At 31.7% G+C, this 16,889-nt stretch overlaps 2 protein-coding genes across 2 annotated transcripts; one reads left to right on the top strand and one right to left on the bottom strand.

The window, feature by feature from the left end:
- Positions 1-475: 475 nt before the first annotated feature.
- On the bottom strand, positions 476-8,094 carry LOC142622547 (esterase-like). Its single transcript, XM_075796038.1, has 5 exons — positions 7,803-8,094; positions 1,869-2,078; positions 1,557-1,726; positions 1,107-1,371; positions 476-929 (listed from the first exon to the last, which is right to left on the bottom strand). Exons 1-5 carry the CDS (start codon positions 8,068-8,070, stop codon positions 637-639), a joined length of 1,206 nt encoding a protein of 401 aa, XP_075652153.1. The 5' UTR covers positions 8,071-8,094; the 3' UTR covers positions 476-636.
- Positions 8,095-15,475: 7,381 nt separating this feature from the next.
- On the top strand, positions 15,476-16,566 carry LOC142622344 (uncharacterized). Its single transcript, XM_075795793.1, has one exon. It carries the CDS (start codon positions 15,605-15,607, stop codon positions 16,385-16,387), a length of 783 nt encoding a protein of 260 aa, XP_075651908.1. The 5' UTR covers positions 15,476-15,604; the 3' UTR covers positions 16,388-16,566.
- The last annotated feature ends 323 nt before the right edge of the window (positions 16,567-16,889 follow it).

Here is a 16,889-nt window from a genome sequence, read left to right as displayed (position 1 = left end):
GCATACTCTCTCCTCTTACATGAATGGTGGGTCCCACTAAATAAATTCATGGTAGGGCCCACTATTCATGTGAGAGGAGAAAGTATGCATTTATGGTACTCTATAAGTTCCTAATAATTTTCCAACAAATTCATACACACAAAGAAAGCAAAGGATACATGCATAAATGCAGATTAAATATATGCAGGGATGTTGTTTCTGAAAACCGTGAATATAAAGGATCCTCCCTAACACAACACAAAAGTGGAGAAACAAAAGACTGAAAAGCTCTGTGAACGTAGGCTCTTTATGATCTAACCACGTTAAATGGTTTTTCTTGCCCTATGGTTTCCTTTATTTTTCTCAGAATGGTTTCTATCGACAACATTATTGATAACCTCAAATGAAAAATAACCGACTTTAATTTTTGCTCTGCAATGAGAGCGTTGTTCTGGCTATTTATTTAATTATACAATCAAAATGAAGAAAAAAAAAATGCCCAAAGTTCGTTTGTATATGGTAATTTATTCATTCTACTTTATATAATAGGACTATATTCAGTACAAAGCAGGCTGTTTCAGAATTAAACCACAATATCAATAAGGGAGACGGTAATTAAAGAGTACATAATAACCTGCAGTACAAGATTATTTTGATTTATATATAGTTGCCTGTGCGGCTGTGCCTATAAATCCAAATGTTGTGACAAGCCATTTTCAAGGGTATTGGTGGATCTGAAAAGGCTCCAGTTGAAATTTTGTCGAAAACGAACTTGTTAGCAGCCTCTGTATAGTGAATTCCATCCCAATTTACTCTAACTGAGGGGCGTTCACACGAACCAACAAATATCTGGCTTCCATTGACTGTGATTGTTGCTCCACAGCCAATACTGCTGCTATAATTGTATATGCCACCATAGCCACAACAAGCAATGAGGGGAAGCTCAAATCCTGATATTTTCAACCAAACAAATAATCAATAAACTTGAGATTTTGTTTCTTTTCGAAAAAATTGTCACTTAAGTACAAATGTTAAAAAATGATAAATATTAATAAGCATCTCAGTTTATGAGGTCGATCATTATCAGTATTAGTACTTTTCTGGTTATATAATATCGTCAGTCTTACCATATTCCTTTGGTTTACTATATAGAGAGTACTTGACAGAGTAGATGTCGACATATGTGATTGCAGCTAAAGGAAGATCCTTCCTGAGTTGAACTATGGCCTCCTTCAACTTGTGGTTGAAATATTGAGCTACATCATTATAAGGCTTTGCGCAACCATAGCTATCCCTTTGAGCTGATAGAAAATTTGCCAAAATAAAGGGAGGGCAGCCAATTGGTCCCGTGTTGTGGATCCAAAACGATCTAGCTCCCAAGTTAAATATATTCTACACCATAACTTTCACTTGATTAGCATTAAAAGAAAACAAACTTTATTTGCCTGTTTTTATTGTCTCTCTTTTTTCTTTTTTACTAATTGGTTTAACAATTGTATGTTTCTTCTTGAAGTACTAGGCCAAGGCCAACAAGGCAGCCCATTTTCAATGACAAATCGTAGAATATATTTAAGTACCTTGACATTAATGGAGAACTTGTTTACTATATCAGGGATAGAAGCACTGACTTCCTCTGTAGTCATGTTACCAAAGATCCCCTCAGCAAGATCATTCTGACCAATATCGAATGTGTATAAAGCTTTTGGAAAATAATACCCCTTGGGCAATAAATATGCATATATACCTCCTACAAGAAAAATCAAAGGCCCAATATAAAGCAAAAATTCATTTGGTAATGCAGATGTTTGTTATAAGCACCCTCAATTCTCTAGAACTACAGTACCCAATATTAAGAACAAGTGAAGTGTTTACCCATTGACCCATTTTACCTTTCTGCCTTAGCTCTTGTGATCTGAACTTGAACTGTATGAATTCTGAGTATTCGACATCGAGGTAGATGGGACTAAATGTACCAGCAGGTATAATACTGGTTGGTAGTCTGATTGTGGATGCATATGTAGCAAAATTTGCACCGTGTGTGAAGTTGGTCCCCAAGGAATCAAGGTAAGCGCTCAGATATGGGAGACCAAGACTCTTTGCTGTAACCATACAATGTGATTAAAGTAAACAATTGATAATTAAGCATTGCGCTTAGAGTGGAAATTAAATTAAATTAATCTTGACAATGCTGCAGACAGTAAATTTCACAATCTTTTCCACAACTTATTGAGCAACATATGTGAACATTCATATCAGTTTATGCAAAAAATATTGTCTATTATTACATACCAATTAACAATTATAGAAATATTATGAAATTTGTTTTTGTGTTTAGATTTACTTATTTAACTTAGACCTGAATAAACGGTTAGTCCCCTAGATTTTACCAACTAGCAACTGCCAAGTGATGGCAAGGATGGTTGCTAAAAAAAAAAAATTCCTTAACCGTACTTAATCTAATTGCCGGCCTTTGGATGTGTTTATTTTATTTTGAAAAAATAACGTGGGATTCTTTAGTGTAATTATATTTTTACATTATAAAATAAATAAGATGGTGGAAATTAAATCATCAAGTGCACACTAATTATAAAGAAGTTAGCCTAGAATGCTTATGAGTTTAAGAAGGAAAGGGTTTAAATTACAAGGTTAACAGCATATTGTAACTATTTTTAAAAAAAATATTAAAGTAGAAGAACAATAGTTACGTAACCCAACCCAACTCCTCAATGGAGAGAGTTTCCGATTTGACGAAGACATTATTTAGTTCTTTTACTATTTGGTCTAGCTGCGAGGCAATTTTTTTTTTTCTTGTTTCTTACTCAAATGAGAAATCTACCGCTATTGCTAATCAACTTTCTCACTACCTACACACAAGGGAGGAAAAAAATAAATAAAAGGAAAAACTGCTAATACTTCTCAATATATCAAAGTGATAAAGAATCCCACGTTACCTGGGTTTGTGTGTGTGTGTGTGTGTGTATATATATATATATTAGAGAACAGTCGAGTTGTATGCAAAGAAACGAAGCTGAAGTGTCTCTTCCTATGGTCAAGTGACTGAATCTTTATAATTTAGAATTCTGCTAAACCTATCCTGAGTCTGACCTTAGAAAAGAGAAAGGGGGATTGCTTGTTAGAGTAACCAATTATATTAATTTGATCAGAGATTGCATGTTTAGTTTTTATAGCATAAATACTTGAATAGTAAATCTCATTATAAAAATAGATTTTTTTTTTTTTTTGGCTGAAGATTATAAAAATAGATATATGTATTGCTTGGTCTCTCCAATTTATAACATAAGTTTTTGAGTTTTTTTTTTTTTTTTTGAACAAGAACTTAAGTTTTTCAGTTGGTTTTTTAAAATTGGAAAAAAAAAAATTCTTTACTACTAAAGTACTAATGGATCATTGGGATTGGGGATCTAAGCAATGTCTCATAAATTAGATAGTTGGAGTTGGAGTTGTAGTTGACGTGATAACTTGGTGGTAATATTATTTTTTGTAATATTTATATCTGAGGTTTGAACCTCACATTCTCACACAAACATGAGGAAAGAAGAATTGTTAAGGCAAGAAACTTATATATAATTATCCCTCTTTTCATTTCTTACAAAAAAAAAAAAAAATGCAAACTTTAAACTAGTGTCCAATTTCACTCCTCAATATATATAGACACACATATCGTGTACTCCCTACAATGATTGCATTCAGTGGCGGCGCCACATATAGGTCAGGGTGGTCCCAGGACCACCCTGACCTGAATTCTTTTTTTTTTTTTTAATATATATATAATAAAAAAAATTTATTTATCTACCTATAAAAAAAAAATTAGGAACACCCTCAAAAAAATTAGGAACACTCTCAAAAAAATTTTATGCCAATAAAATTAAATTTTGGTAGATTATTTGTTACATTTTGGCTGGTACCAGTTTTTAGAAGAAAAAAAAAGAAAAACTCTTAAACTGACAAACTCGTCAGCACAACATGTCATTACTTGCGTCGAACGCCTAAAAAACAAATCCAACTATCGCAAAGGTCGGCTTCTTCTTCTTCTTTGCTTGGTCTTAGATGTTCTGCTAGTCTACCTCTTCTTTCTTTTTTTACTCTAGTTTTTGCTTTGTCAAGTTTTTTCTTTAGTTTGCTTTTTAGACTTTTAGCTTGCTCACCCCACCCACATGACAAAGCTTTGGAAATGACAAAACTCAAAAAGCTAACAAAAGATTTTGATTTCAAATTTATTTATTGGGTCTTGCCTCTTCCCAATATGATATACATATATACACTCTTATTGTACTATTTTTTGTTGTTGTTTTTCATTATTCAATTACATATTTATGTTTTAATATTCTAAAACAAAAATTGTTATGTAATAACTAAATGATTTGAGTGTCAAAAAAGAAAAACTAATGATTTGTTTATTTGAGTTTTACTTATTTGGATCAATAATTTTATGTTGTATAAGAAAATATAAATATTTTTTATTTTTATTTTTTTTTAGAAATCCCGAAACACCCTGAAACGGTGCATCGAAATAGATCGGTACCAAAATATTTCGTTCCACTAAACAAACCGAAACAAGGTCCAAAAGGGTATTCATAACATTGCTTCCCAGCAAAAAGAAAAAGCTAAAAAAAAATTTGAACTAAAATCTAAAAAATAAAAAATTGTAATAGAAAATCTGAAGAAAAAAAAATTGTAACAGAGTAAGCCCACCAAGGAATACCCTGAGAAACAATCCTGGAGCCGCCACTGATTGCATTACCAAAATACACATGTTCCAAATTAAAATATCATTCAAAATCAACTCAAATGGTTACATGATAAAGAAATTAAAGGAAACTATCCTCATCAGATGCGATGTTTTTTTTGTCTAGTGTATGTGAGATTAGGAATTAAAGAAACCAGGAATTCAAAAAAATTAGAAAAAAAAATGGTGAGTCTTGATAAGGTATTAAAAGTGGACTGTGAAGGTTTTGAGGGAAATATCAAAGTGGACTGTGAAGGTTTTTTTTTTTTAATTTAAATTTTTGGATAAGTTTGTTTGGAAAACATGAATTAGTAGGAGAGTGTTCTATTTTGTAGGTACTTTAAGTGGAATTATAGATATATTTTTACTGGGTTGCCTTCAAATTTTGTCCCTATTAAACGTAGAGTCTAGGGGTATTTTCGAGCCATATAAAAGTCCAGTCCATAGAAAGGAATCCTATTATAAATAGTATATATAAAATAAGACCCCAAACATTTAGTAAATTTTGCATGATAAAACCCCAAAAGTTAAGGATATTCGGTATGATTTACCTTATAATAGATTTATCTATTTATTTATTTATTTTGCATCAAATATCTTTCATGTATGGTATAACTATTGAATTAAAAAAAAAAAAAAATCTACTACTAAGAATACTCATGATTAATTTTATAACAGAGACATCCATAATTTAAATTTCAAATTCCTCATTCTCCAATAATTGTAACTATCAGATTACAAAACAAAAAAAAGGGACCCATCCAACCGATTGCTAGGCCTTTCCGAACCAACAGGCTCTTCCCTGCTAAAATAGTGCAAATATATAATGTTTATAAACATAATGCTACTTATGCTCCATTTGTTTCGCTATAAAATGTTATATGAAAAATATTTTCAGCATTTCCTATGTTTATTTTACTATAAAATTTCGTCAAATCTCAATATATATATATATATATATATATATATATATATATATATATTACCATAAAATCATTAATAAAATGTTATAAACGTTTTACAACATTGTATCTTTTAAAAGTTGGTAAAATATTTAACAAAAACTCATAGTATTTAATTCTCATCCAATTAGGGACAGAGGCAGGACTTCATGTTTGGGGGATATAATATAAAAAGAAAATTATTATAAAATTCGAATGAGTATTAAAAAATTGTCATAAAAACACAACTATTAACTATACCAATTATCTATTTTGTATCATTTGTGGCTAAACCAATTCAATAATAATAATAATAATAATAATAATAATAATAATAATAATAATCACCCACCAACATAATTGGGTCCCGTCTCATATGTTTATTGCTATTCTTATAAGGATAAAGTTTAGCTATAAAATTGATTGTAATCTAAGACTACATTACTTAATATCATTAATACAACTACATATTTCAGAAATCTAATCGTTAAATTGTATGTTTTTCATACTTTTAATATATCAAAATTTTGTGTCAATCAGATATTATTTACTATAAGATCTATAAGATTATATTTTATGCATAATTTTAAATTATAAAAACTTGCAATCTAAACAATTTATTGATGACATAGTTGTTAATCTTTAATTTTCTAGAAATTTTGCAAGTATAGAGGACATAAGAAGAAAATGAATTCAATGATAAATTTGTCAAAATTTACCTCCAATAAAATGATGTTGAACTATAACCAATTTTATAACTAAACTTTGTCCTGCTTATAATAGATGTAGGAACATAGGTGAAAATTTTTATCCATACTGTAATTTTGGACCCATTTGATGGTCAAAATAACCAAATACCACTATTTAGTAAAATATGTATGGATCTATCACTATTTGCGAAATAATTAGGGATTTATCACTTTTTTAAAACTCGAGTTCCATGAAAAATAGCTACTATTTTTTTATGAAACTCGAGTTTCAGAAACTCGAGTTCCATAAAGAATAACATGACAAACTTGAAGGCTATATTTTTAAAAAACTCAAATTTCTGGAACTTGAGTTACATGGCAAACTCAAGTTTCACAAACTCAAGTTTGTGAAACTCATGGGTCATTATTGAAACAGAGAAAGGGAGAAAGATAGATGCATAAAGCTCTCTGTCCCTCTCTCTTCTCTATTTCAAACAGTATTAGGAAATTGAGAAAGTGAGAAGATAGAGATCTCTTGCTCAAATGAGAGAGAGAGAGAGAGAGAGAGAGAGAGAGAGAGAGAGAGAGAGAGAGAGAGAGAGAGAGAGAGAGAGAGATAACAGATTTAGGGGCTGGAGTGCGGCTTTGCCATATGTGAAATTGTTTTTCATTAAAAATATTTTATGTTTATGGAAAGTGAAACAAATGGAACAGAAAAGCATTGGTTTTGGTACTTCATTTATCCTTTTATTTGTTTGATAAACGAAAGGGGGGGGCGGGGGCGACCATATGTGACTTACCCCTCAGGGCGTGACGTAATAGGGGCACCCCCCGTTAGGGAATGTTGGATTTAGCTATAACTACTGTGACTGGGGTGTCACAGACCTCACCCTAGCACCTCAAGAGAGCCAGCAGAGGAGGCGCAAAGCAAGCTAGGAGCCCACCCCTCACATGGTACCCGCCACAACTCGAACGAGGGACCTTGTGCTTGCTTGCGGGATCTCTACCAACTGGGCCACCCCTCTTGGGGTGGTACTTCATTTATCCTATCGGTGTAAATGCAGCATCCTAATATTTTTGTCCACTCCGGAGTGCTCTAGAAAGTTCTCCCTGTAGAATGACACATGACCCTTCTATCATGTCAATGTGGATAAACCGGGATGATCTATGAGAAAATGAATGTCCATGAATCTTCACGGGCTTACTAGTAGTCTAGTAGTGCAAAGGGCAAACTTAATCTTTATACTATGTTTTTTATTTGTGCAATATTTAACAGAACAAAAAGGCAGTACTTTCTAATTTTTATCAACACTGCATTGATAACTAAACGACCTCACTTAACTTGTGCATATAAAGAAAACTAGGCTATAACAGTGGCTATGACTATCATGAGAATCTAATTTCTTTATAAGAGTAAGATATGCTAAAAATAAACAAGGTACATACCCATGAAATCGATCATGAGCCGGCCATCCGAAAACCTTCCAGCAGGTTTGTGAAAATAGGTCTCCCCATAAGGTGGTGTTGGTGTTTTAAGGGACGTAGCAGACAATCCACCGGTATCAGAATTTGAGTCACCAAAGTTAAAAATTGCTGGAAAGTTGCACTTTTTCAAACCAAATACAGGATTCACTGTGGAAGCAAACAACAAAAGCATACAACAAAAGAGAGGGACAGAAGTTGCAAAGTTGAGATTAATGCTAGGAGACTTCATATTGGATAAAGAAAATGAGACGCAAATGATATTGAAAACAAGAACTAAAGTTTGTTGCTTATATTATGTTGGAACATTTTTATATTAAATACAATAGTTTAAATATTAATTAATTGCGGACTTAAACGATTTAATATTTATACTTTTTATCATCAAAATCTGTCTATTTACAGCTTTTATCTTTAGGGTCCGGTTTGATCTATTCAATGAGCATTTTATGCTCACACGGCTTGCTATCCAGATCTTCAGTAGTAGCCATTATTCAATTATACGTCACTATAATTATTATCAAACGTTTGAATACGTCACTATATATTCAGGCCTATATGTCCGGCCATGAGAGAGATATAGAAGAGAAACTTTTATGCATACATATTTTCATTGTAATAGAAAAACTACCTATATATTTACTTTGTTAGTTTTCTCATCTTTTATAAAAATAATATATCCTTGTATATACTTTATTTCTGGGTGAAAAAAGAAGTACTATTGAAAGCTATCTATCTTACAAGTGGTGTTGGCTTGTAAGGATGATCAGCAAGGTGCCTAAGTTGTTGTACCCCAAGGCGGCACGACAATATTTTTAGTTTATTATATTGGAAATCTCGTAGATTGCTTGTATCGTCTCAAGACAATGATATAATCCACGCCTCAATTCTACCATCTAAAAACTTATGAATTGACGACAAATTATTCTCATGTTATGAGGCTACTTTAAAGCATCATTGAGGTAATAAGTTTAAATTCTCTAATTTTATGGTAAATTCTAATTTATGTGATATGTTATTATTTAAATATTAATTTGAATGTTATTTATTTATTAAGTATTGTTCTTAGTAACAACATGTTGCAAGGAAATGTGCATTTCCCTGTCCTATATATATATAAAAAGATGGTTGTCAAAGGCATAGATTTCGCATTCTTCTTTGAAATCTGCTGATGACGAGTATTATGTAACTTAAAACCAATTTAAAATTCTAGAAATCTTTTTGTAGGTCAATGAATCTGTCGGTTCATGTGAATTTTGAAGTAAGATGTGGTTTCTCAAGAAGGAAATCTAGGACCACAATTTGTACGCACAATTTTGCCACAACTCTAATATAACAAACTGTGAGTGATGAGAAAATTATAAGAAGTTCATATGAAAGTATTAAACAAACGCAAAAAGTAGTTCATGTGAAAGTAATAGATAAATACAAAAAGTTGATGGTCTTAGAATATTTTAAAATGTCTGTATACTAGAATACAGATTTTTTATGATTGTTTATTCTTTAATTCTTACAAAATTAAAATAAGAGTGAGATTCTTGTACATAAGATGAAAGAAAAAACCGTTGACAAAATGGATCTCTTTGGACATTAAAAGGCTTTGACCTATACTCCATCAACCGACCATATCACGACAATAACAAAAATTAAGACTCAAAGTTGTGTATAAATATTTTCTCTTATATCTTACTCTTAACACGTTCTATGCGCTGGTGGACAACTATACATCTTTGGCTTACCAAGTCATCTGAAACCATCCTTTATGTGCCTAGCTAGTGGACATCTATCTTTGTCTTACAAGTCATCTGAATCTGATAGAGTCCCAAAATGTTGAACATATGATTTGTTCACGATTACTTTACCACCCAACGTACACAATTTGTAGTTTAAAAATAAAAAAGTAAACGATTTGATTAAGAACTAAAGGCTGAACACAAGCCAGGATGTTTGACCTGAAAGCTGAAAGCGAAATGAAATAGGAATAACCAGAAATATGGGTGATGGAAAAAGTTCCTTGTCAAATTAAATAAAAGATATTTGGGAATAAATTGTGAGCTTACTTGTACGCCAATAACAATTCACTTTCAAACTCAAAGATTTGGGTAGAGTTCCGTATTTGGGGTTCCAACGTTGGCTACTTGGCTTGTTCCAATAAAAGTATACAAGATAGAAAAATTATGCGATAGAAAAATTATGCGATAGAAAATAAAATTTTATTTTTTCACATAAATATAAAGTCTTTTTTTTAATGAGAAACTTGTAACTTTATTAAAAATAAAATAAATTCAATACATCATGAGTAATAGCTAACTCAATCAACGATGAATTTTCCTCTATCCGTTACATAATTATCAATATTATCTATTTCTTTGGCAAACTTTGCCAGAAGATGTGCAAGTTTATTACCTTAATGACACTTGAACTAATCTAAAATCTTGAAATTTGTATGCGATACCAATCAAAATATTTGAGACAACCATAAGAGAAGTACATAATCCCAGTAGGGAGTCAGCTACAATCTTGGAATCACTCTCAACTACCACATGGTGCCCTTTTTCATTATCATCTACCGCCCTTTCTTTCTTCCCGCCCTTTCTTTCCAAATTTCTTTCTGTCTCCAAACTCTTCTGCTCTCTCTCTCTCTCTCTCTCTCTCTCTCTCTCTCTCTCTCTCTCTCTCTCTCTCTCTCTCTCTCTCTCTCTCTCTCTCGTTTGTGTTATGTGTTATGGGTGAGGTTGAAGATTGTTAGAGCCACGGTGGCGTCCTACGAAGTGTAGATCGGTGGCTATGGTGGTGGTTGTTTGTTGTTTTGGTCAGTGGTTTTGGATTTGGATTTGGGTCGGTGGTCTCTAGTCCTTTTTGTTGTTTTTTATGGGTAGAGGATGGGGCATTGGGCCACAGGAGGTGATTAAGATTTGGGTAAGTGATTGTTCCAATTTAAATCACGGTGGTTATGATTTTTTTCAAATAAGTTTGTGGTGGGTTTGTGAGTGGTGGATGAGTTTGTTGTTTTGGGTTTTGGCAGATTTTGGTGAGTTTGTGGTTTTGGTGGTAGTTGTTGATTATGGTGTGCTGGTGGATTGAGGCCGTGGGTTGTTGGGTGTTGAGGCCTTGGATCGATCAATCTCTCTCTGGTGAAATTTTTCTTTGGTGGGTGTGGGTTGATTGATTTGGTGGTTGGTTGTGGGTTTGTTGTGGGTGGTGACATTGAATGGGTGGTGTTTGGTGGTGGCCATAAGGGGATGGGTTGGTTGTTTTTGCCTGGAGAAGAGAAACACACGCAAAGAAAGAGAGAAAGATAGAATAAAAATGAATTATAAATAATAAATAAATAATATTTTAATGAGGTAATAAAAAAAATAAAACATTTGATGTATGGTATATTAGTGAAGTGTTATAATTGATAAAGTAGTGTTTTGAGATGTTAAATGTTATATTTTTGGACATGTTTGATAAGAATGGTCTAAGTAATGTAGAGCTATTTTGATCATTTGGGCATGGGACTATGGGAGCTTTGTTAGAAAGTAGGTGAAAAAGTGTGATTTGAAGAAGAGTGGTAGTTTGGTAATATGGGAAAGCTTGAAGTGAGTTGGACCGATGGGCTTAGGCTTGATCTTGGTTGGGCTTTAAGGGCAAATGGGGCATGTATGGATTTGAGTTTATTGTGTTTAAATGAGGTGGGCTTGGGTTTATTTGTTACAGGTTGGGCTTGTAATCGAGTTATGGTTTTTATTAAACGATAGTTAAATTGGGTGACCCGACCAAATAGTATCCAATTTCAAGGAAACAGAAAATCATATAAAAAATTCTAACAACGAATAAGGAGAAATCTTACAAAGTTATAAATCCATGCAAAATGATCACTCTTATGATTTTGCACTTCCAAGAGTCTTTGACTGGGAGCCAATATTAATATATTATACCAACTGCAGCAATCTATTATAGAATTACAAGCATCATTCACATGTTTTGGTATGTAGTAGTCTCTCATGTAAGTTGCCAAGGAAATTCTCATAGATGATTTGGTTACTTGGATTGAAGAGAGAACCGTGTTTTCTTATACACACATTATCTTATGATGTAACTTATGCTTCAGTTAATGATCGAAAAATGAAATACTTCACATCCCAAAAGAAAAAAGGCAAAAAAAGAATAAGAAGAAGATGTTGTAAAATAGAGGAAATATATAAGCAAGAAGATAAAATATGAAGATGATATTATTTTTAAACTGCTTCTTGTCAAGTAGTCATTCACCACAACATATTATTTCAAAAACTGATATACACATCTCTCCTTTTCTCTGTGTGTTACTCTAATATTTTCAATGCTTATTACAATGGGAGCGAAAGCTCATATATATAAACTAAGGAGGAAATGTTGCAGCAGCTAAAAGCGAACAAAATCTCCTAAAGTAGTTGTTTTCATTTAACGTGATGGATGTATTTACGTTCTTCACCCGTAAAAAGGGAATAGTATGTGTGAGTTTGGATTGCACTGAAAAGTGCTAGCGTTTGCATTTAGCGTTTAAACAGTGGGTCTCGTACACTGTTCACGAAATTCATAAGTACGAAATTCAGCAAAATTTTCATTAAAATTAGGTCCCACGACACTATTCACACATTTAAAAATTATTTTGCTATAGTGTTTTTAATTTTCAATTTTCAGCAATAAGCAGTATCTAAACAGAACCTTTATAACAAATGAAGATTATACCAATGCATTTCATTTAAAGGATGTAGTGAACAGCCCTGTCTATAATTTATAATAAGTGATGAGGCTTGACAAAAAAATGCAGCTGTGTTCTTGGTCAACTTTTTTCTTTATAATAAAAGCACGAATGCGCGCATGCACTGTAGCACTGTAGCACTGTAGCTACAACAATACTTTGATTTAGTGAGTCACTTTTTTTCTTCTTTTTTTTCCAAGTTTTGAATAGTTGCTCTTTTTTTTTTCCCACTGCTTTCTTTTCTTTTCTTTTCTTTTTTCTCTGCTTTTTTTCTTGGGTAATACCCTATCCACTCTTTTTTATTTTTTTATATATAAAACTGTTAATTAACACATTAAATTGTCACAATATTTTTGCAATTGTTGATATGTTAATTCCTTATAGGTTAAAATAAAATATCATACTAGAATCATCGACAACTAAAACTAAAGGTATTATGAAAAAAGAAGTGATATATCAACAATATTTTTTGTAACACTTTCACAACATTGTTCATTAGGCTTTTTTTTTTTTTTTTTTTTTTCCACAAACCATAGTATGCCAGTTTTGGTTGTGCTGTTTTTGTCTTTTCTTTTAAATATTTATGTGTATGTATAGTTACACTGATTTAACAAATTCTTACAATATTTTCACAATTATTGGCAATTTGCACTGTTCATTGGTTTTTTTTTTTTTTTTCACAATACGCTGGTTTTGCTTGTGCTTTTAAATATTATATGTGTATACACAATTATATTGACACAACAAATTTTTACAATATTTTCATAATTATTAAGGTGCCAATTTTTTAAAGGTCAAAATAAAATAATAAAATAAGAGACTAAGATCAATCACAACTAAAAATAAATGTATGGTGAAAATGTTATAACATCTTCTTTTTGTTACAATATTTTCACGATTGCGAGATATCAGTAATGAGTTCAATTTAAAACCAATAACAACTTGTCATTTATAATTTGTTCTAAAAATGTTATAGATTTAGCATTTCTCTCAAATAAAATAAAAATATAACTATTCTGATCCTAAAAATAAAAGTATTGTAAATTTTTTTTAATATTTTGTTATATTCTTAGATTTCTTTTTTAGTATATATAGTCAAATTGGGTGAGCCAAAATTCACTGTATGTTTTACGCACAATTTTCTTGTATTTTCTTTTTGCTTTTTTTTTTAATGCATAATTTTAAAGCCAGTAATAATTTTTTCCTAAGATTCGTTGTGAAAATGTTGTAGATGTAAAAATTAAATAATAAAATATCAAACTGGGATCTACCACAATTGGAAATAAGAAATATTATGAAAATGTTGTGACGTTTTGTTATATTCTTAAACTTCTTTTTTGTGTGACATTTTGTTGTATTCCTAGGCTTTTTTTTTGGGTCAAATTTAGTAAGCCAAAACTCATTGTTTTAGGCATAATTTTTTTCAATTGGAATTTTATTTTATTTTTAAATATACGATTAAAAGTGGTTAGCCTAATTTAAAACTAATAGCAATTTACCACCTAAAATTTATTATGAAAATATTGTGGACATAACATTACTTTAAAATAAAATAATAAAATGTCAGATTAGGACCCACAATAGCTAAAAATAAAGGTATTGTAAAAATATCGTGACTTGTTGTTGTGTTTCTAAACTTCTTTTTTGGTTTATTCAATTTGTTGAATTGAAATTCATTGTTTAATGCATAATTTTTTTAGGTTGATTTTTTTTTACACATTGTTTCAAGTTTTTTTAAAAAAATAAAAAATAAAAACACACACACACACATAGTTTTACACACACATAAAACACACACAAATTGACGAAGTAACACTTTCCTCCTTTATGTTCGGGGTAGTTGCATTCCCCCCTAAAGTAAAGTTGAATAATTTCATCATTTATATTTTGTAAATGAGCATATACTCCTATTGTTTTTCTCTCAATTAAACCCTAACAAAATCTTATAATTCCTAAAATATTCCATTGTGCAATGTCTACTATACTTCTACTAAATTTTAATGTCCCAAAAAATTTCTTTGTGTATTTTGAATTTTATGTAGTAGACTAGTAGTCATGCTTGGAAAGTTAGAATGATAATATATGGTGTTCTATTTGTTACCTAGAGAACACTAATTTATTAGGTTTAAATCTTCTACACTTATAATTTTATCTAATAATTAAAAACTTTGATGACATATGTCTTTTGTTATTTTGTTCTTATTTTAATTTATTTTCCTACTTAAAAGGATATTCATTAAAAATAAGTAAAGTAAACACCGTAGTTAGACTCATAAAATAAGATAATAAAGAAAGAAATATGAATAACAAAACTTTCATTGTAGATGATTGCAAATATTTAATTTAATGAAGATCTTCAAAAAATTTGTAGCATATATTATTATTCATTGCAAAAATTTAAATATTGTAGAAAAATGATCTTATTCATTATCATTCTTTGTAGCATTTTTTGGTGAGTAAATATTACATTTAATAAATAAGTTCTAAGAAATTGTCATAGTACATAGATATTCAAATAGCTATTTTAAATTTAAATACATGACTTCATACTTCTTCAACAAAAAAAAATTATGTTAATTCTCTTACTAAAGGGCTAACACGTGCAAGGCACGGCATCCCACACTAGTGCTATAAAAAGTGACTTTAGCAACTAAGCTGATCACATATCTTGTCATGGTTTGGGGTTATCTTGTGTGTCATGAATATTGTCTAAGGAGAAACCAAAAAAAACAAACAAACAAACTGGAGGGACACACCTGAGGTATATATCAAAGTGACATATACTCTCTGTAGGTAACTAGTCATCCTCAGCCTCATCCTCATCCCACATTCGGATCGTACCTTAACCTTGAAACAACAGTCTCCCTCTTCCATATTATTATATCTTACCCTTACCCCACTTCCCCTTTCACCATTTCCTTCCAAACTTTTGAAGTAAAAGCAAAGAAAACCCAAACCTAACCAATCATATCAAATATAGCTTCTCCATCTTATTCTCCTTCTTCTTCGTGCACCGCATTCTCACCACAAACGCACCACCATGGAGCCCTTTTCTCTTCCTCAAAGCCCAACCCCAGATTATAGCTCCAACGTTGACACTTCCAGTCCCTTCCGATCTGTCAAAGAAGCCGTCGCCATTTTGAGCGAGCGCCTTCTTCTCGGAGAAATGTACTCACCATCTCCAAAGCCTTATAATGTGAATGTAGGAGACATATTCTCACCATCTCCAAAGCCTTATAATGTGAATGTAGGAGAAATATTCTCACCATCTCCAAAGCCTTATAATGTGAATATAGTTCCAAACACTACAAGAAATTTGGTATTTAGCGATGACGACAGCCCTACAAGAAACTTGGTCTTTAGCGACAACAAAAGAGAAGATGAAAGCTTGGTTTTAGACGCTCTAAAGAAGCTTGAAGCTGAGCTAGAGGAAACAAAGGTGGAGTTGAAGATGTTAAAAGAGAGAGAGTCTGAAACCGAGGTTGCATTGGCTTCTTTAAATGCTGAGCTTCACAAGAACATGTCAAAGTTGGCCAAAGCCGAGGCAGCTGCTGCAACAAATGCATTGATAGTAAACAGAAACAGAGAAGTTAGAGAGGAAGAGAGGAAGAGAGAGTTGATGATTAGAATGGAGGACTCGACCACTTTGGCTCAGATATTAAGTTTAGGTGAGGAAGGTTATTTTGGAGGGAAAGTGCATGAGAAGAAGGCGATGAAGAAGAAGCCTATTATTCCTTTGGTGGGAGATTTGTTTTCAAGGAAGAAACGGTCTTCTAAAACCATGCAAAACCCTCTATATTCATCTCCCAACTTGTATAATTGAGAATTTAATGTGTCTTTAATTTTTGAGAAGGAATGTGTCTTTAATTTGGTTTTATGTCTCTTTTTTTTTTATTATCTTTATGAGATTATAAGAACGTTAATTGCTTTGTGGAGGGAATATGTATGCAAAGGTTATCTATATCTATATATATTCATGAACTATCTAAACCTTTCCATGGTTAATATTTTGTAGTCATATTTGCTAATCTGTTGAATGAAGAAAGGGACTTTGAGTTTAGTAACTTTTAGTTTCCAGTTACACTCATGTCTATTGAAGTTTCAAGTTTCTCTTTTTAATCTCCTCATTTTCAGACGATCATCTTTTGGCCTTTGCTACTAATCAATGTTGATTTTGAATGGCATTACCAATCAACTATTGATTAGGGATGTGCATGGATCGATTCAAATTGGGGTTAAGTTAATTTTTGACCAAAGAAAACCTACTCATATTAAGAAACTCTAACCCAACTCAACCCATTTAGCCATAATAACTAGTAGCAAAC

This window comes from Castanea sativa, chromosome 1, assembly GCF_040712315.1.
Source record: "Castanea sativa cultivar Marrone di Chiusa Pesio chromosome 1, ASM4071231v1".
Lineage (NCBI taxonomy): Eukaryota > Viridiplantae > Streptophyta > Magnoliopsida > Fagales > Fagaceae > Castanea > Castanea sativa.
This window is presented reverse-complemented; position numbering and strand designations above follow the sequence as displayed.